General features: G+C 37.5%; 1 protein-coding gene across 1 annotated transcript; it reads left to right on the top strand.

Annotated features, from left to right (window-relative positions):
• Nucleotides 1-2,138: 2,138 nt before the first annotated feature.
• On the top strand, nt 2,139-4,034 carry LOC146999726 (uncharacterized). The gene has a single exon (XM_085834457.1). It carries the CDS (start codon nt 2,179-2,181, stop codon nt 3,865-3,867), a length of 1,689 nt encoding a protein of 562 aa, XP_085690583.1. The 5' UTR covers nt 2,139-2,178; the 3' UTR covers nt 3,868-4,034.
• The last annotated feature ends 328 nt before the right edge of the window (nt 4,035-4,362 follow it).

The raw sequence follows: 4,362 nt of genomic DNA, 5'->3' as shown, positions 1-4,362 counted from the left end.
ATTAGGTTGTGTGTGAAGCTGTGTGTATGTGTTTGCCTATGAGTGTATGTGTGTGCATGTAACGGTATGTAAACAGAAAGAGAAGATCTTTTTCCCTAGAGAACCTTTACTAACCCACCTATAGAAATATTTTGTTAATTACAAAGGCCTCTTCTTACAGGAATGGTGGCTTTGACAGCTAAGAGAGTTCTCAAGTGGAATTTTCATATGTGAAATTTGTCCATGTTAAGAAAAGTGATAGAAAACTGTTTTACCTGGCTTCCAGTGAAATCTTCTATGGATGGTCATAACACTTTGATTCAAAGGGAAAAATGATGGTGGAATAGTGAATATTTAAAATAAAATTGCTGTTTCTTGGCAAGTTATATCCATAGAAAATTGATCATATTCATCAGCATATTATGAAGCTATATTTTTTATGTTTACTTATTTTTATTGGATATTTTATTTATTTACACTTCAAATGTTATCTCCTTTCCTGGTTTCCCGCCTCTCAGAAATTCTGTATCCCATCCTCTCTCCCCCTGCTCAAAAGAGGGTGTTCCTCTACTCACCCACCCACACCCACTTCCCTGCTCTCAACTTTCCTCCACTGGGGCATCTATCATGCCATGAAGCTGTATTTTATATCTTCACATTCAACATTTTCCAACTTTAAACTGGTCCCATCCATTGAATCAAGGAGGCAAGCATAAAGACCATTATGTGGTAAGTTGCAACTGTCGAGTCCTGAAGGTATTTATAGAATGTAGCTTAATTTCTGGTATTTAAATTATTCTTAATATTTAAGCCTTTAATTTGGAGAGGGATAGTTGGCCATGATTCTTAACATAGTAATGATGCCATAAACATTAATATTCCTCTAGAATAGTTCTATACATGAAATTTGGGAAAAATTATGGAGACACATAAAATCTCCCTTTTCATAGGAATAATATTAGAAGGAGGAAATAATAGACAAACAAGTACATTATATCTAATGGGTAGTGACAAGCACAGAAATTGCCCAAAAAAAAGAAAAAAAAATTCTAAAATTTGATCTGTGTGTTTTAAATATTGGGAAAAAAATCTCAATATTAAATGCTTTCTCAATAGAAGAGAAAATTGGGGAGTATATATTTAACTGTCCACAAAAAAAGAAAGAAAGAAAGAAAAAAAGAAAGAAAGAAAGAAACAAACAAACAAAAATGGTTGCCAGAAAAAAAGTCCACTGTGTGTGTGTGTGTGTGTGTGTGTGTGTGTGTGTGTGTGTGTGTGTGAATGTTTTCATATATGGAATAAAGGAAAAAAACAAAATGGTAAGTGATATTGTAAATTATGAAAACAAAATTTACTACATTCACACAATGGATAAAGAAGAAAATATTATTGTATATTACAGCATCTGGAAAACAGTATTATGAGAAATAAAAGAGAAAACCAACATATTATACCATTAAGTGGGTCATCCAGAAATGAGGAGTGACTGCTTAAATGGTTTACAGACTTAGAAGATGATGGCACATTTCCTAAATATTATCACTACGATGTAAATGCATTTTACATTTAAAGGGTAAATGTTATAAATGAATCTCAGTGAAGCTTTTATTTTAAAATGTTCCTTTAGAGTCCTTTGATAAAATATACAAACCCATAGACATTTTTTTTTCCTGTAGGATGTCTCAACTTTGTATTACTTTCCCATTTCAGTCTTATTTCAAATAGTGAAGATTAATATGAAGCACATCTAAAGTATGAAGTGAAGAGTTTTTTGAACATTCAAAGAAATGTTCAGGAAAAATAAATTGTTTTTAACAAAATTCAAAGAGATGTAACATGAAAAGACAGAATCAACATCGAAAAGGCTTCCTTTTCTACCATACTATTCCTTTTGGGGGTGTTATAAACACAAAAAGAAAGTCTATAGGTAGGGCTGCTTTTTACATTGCAAGCATCAACACCTTTTAGGGACAAATCAGACACTATCACTGCCCCCCCCCGCATCCTTCCCCACCCCCACCCCCCCAGTTTAGAATGAGAGGCAGCTCCTGCCTTGTCTCTAGTTATAATGCTTGTTTCTATTTTGTCACGGTTGTGCAATAATTTCCTCGACTCCCTGAGGACAGCTATGCCCCCGCCATTTGTGCCTAGGCCAGTGTTTATCCAACAGTCAAATCACCTCCATCCAGCCTATATACCATGAATACTGCCAGTCTCGCTGTGAGAAAGGATAATGAAAGAGACCAATTTCGGGAAGGGTTCAAAATCGGTGCCACCAAGAACGAACAGGATGCTAGTAAGATGTTCATCGGGGGACTTTCCCAAGGAATGAGCAAGCCGGTACTTCTGGAATACTTGTCTAAGTTTGGTGAAGTAATAGACTTTATTATAAAAACAGACCCAAATACCGGTCTGTCTAGGGGATTTGGATTCGTGCTTTTCAAAGACAGTGCCACAGTAGAGAAGGTGCTTCGAGTGAAAGACCGCAAAGTTGATGGCAAGAAAATAAAATTTAAAAGGGCTAAAGCCCTGGAATCTCAATTCTCCAATAAAAAGATTTTTGTGGGTGGGCTGAACCCGCGGATGTCTAAAGAAAAAATAAGAGCTTACTTTGGCACATTTGGGCAGATAGAGGCTATAGAGCTTCCACTGTGTTCAGATACGCAGGAAAGAAGAGCTTTCGGCTTTATCAAATACAGGGATGAAAACCCCGTTAGAAAGGTCTTAGAAACCAGGTACCATTTCATTGACTCCAGTCGTTGTGAAGTTAAAATGGCATACCCTAAAGAATATACAGCTAGACAGTTGAGTAAAAGAAAGACTATAGCTAAGGATAGGACAAGAAAATCAGTTCCAGCTGTGGAGTTAGAAAACAATTGGAGAGGAGGAGGCAGCCCAAGCTTCCACACTATGGCTAACCCCGATGCTCAAGAAGCCAACCAAGATGCCCACAGAGCTGACTCATATACTTCTAGAGCAAACTCGGATGTACCTTTGGCAACTGTCCGTGGTTTCAGGGATACCCCCAATGCTTTCCAGTCGAACTCTAATGTTTTTGTGACAAATTCAACTGCTTTCATGGCAAGCAGTAATACTTTGAGGTCAAGCTCAAATACTGTATGGGTAAGCAATTGTGCTCTGGAGGCAAACCAAAATACCTTCTTGGCAAGCCAGTATAATCTTCCAAACACCTTAAGTATAAGCCAATACACTTTGGTAACATACGGAAATTCCTTAGGAGTGAGCCAGTATGCTTTGGCAGCATTTTCACATACTTTCGGGATAAACCAATATGCTTTGGGGGCAAATCAAAATGCTTTCTGGACAAACCAGTATCCTTTTGGAACATACTCAGATGCTTATGGGATAGACCAATATGCTTCTGGAACAAGTCCAAATGCTTTTGGGGCAGGCCAGTATAGTTTGGGTACCAACTCAGATACCTGCAGGACAAACTGCAATGCTCATGTGGCAAATCCATACAATATCTGGACAAACCAAAATGTTTTGGCGACAAACCCACATGTTTTCAGGATAATCCAGTATGTTCTTGGGGCAAACCCAAGTGCCTTTGGGTCAAGTCAGTATTCGGTGGGAGCAACCCAAAACAGTTTTGGACCAAATCTACATAACATCGGAGCAAATGGAAACTTTTGTGGGGCAGCTGGAAGTGGTGGAAGTACTGGAGGAGTTAATTTTTCTCAAGTATATGGCAATTTCCTGAATGTCTGGAATACACTGCCAGCTTTTCACGGCCCTGATGGCGATCATTTCTCCCTCTACAGTTATGGGGCTTATGATGCAAGATCTGCACCTAATTACAATGTGCAAATAAGCTTGTCAACACTCCCTGGGAATGGTTACCAGAGAATTTATTCAGCGTTTTGAAGCCTAACTACAAATCCTCTATCCGAGGACCATTCTGTCCAACAATAAAACATTCAGTAACTTATATGAAATGGCCCAACTACTGATTGATTGGACATTGCCACTATTTGCAGCAACTTTTGAAGTATCAATACATTTTCTATCACCTTTAACCATTGGACCTACAATAAAAAGACAAAGGCTTGAAACTAACTTGCTGAAGGTTTTTCTGGAAAATAAACATTGAAAACATTTATTTTTGAGTGACTGCTGTTTTGAATTGGGTTATTCTTTTGACCTTTACATGTGTTTTGCTGCAGAGAGGGAAGAGACATTTATTACTGCCCCCTTATCTTGAATTCTGTGTTGCTGTGTTTGGGTTAGAGGTACTCATACAGTCCATTCAACTAGTTAATTTCAGTGAATAGAAACAAATTGCTTCTGAATACTTTCTGAAAAATATATTTTTATGTTTGTTGCATATCCCAAATGTACACATTCTCATGATGTCAAACA

This window comes from Mus caroli, unplaced genomic scaffold (assembly GCF_978045245.1).
Source record: "Mus caroli unplaced genomic scaffold, Mus_caroli_1 scaffold_49, whole genome shotgun sequence".
Classification (NCBI taxonomy): domain Eukaryota; kingdom Metazoa; phylum Chordata; class Mammalia; order Rodentia; family Muridae; genus Mus; species Mus caroli.
Note: the sequence above shows the minus strand (reverse complement) of the source record. Positions and strands in the feature narration are given on the sequence as shown.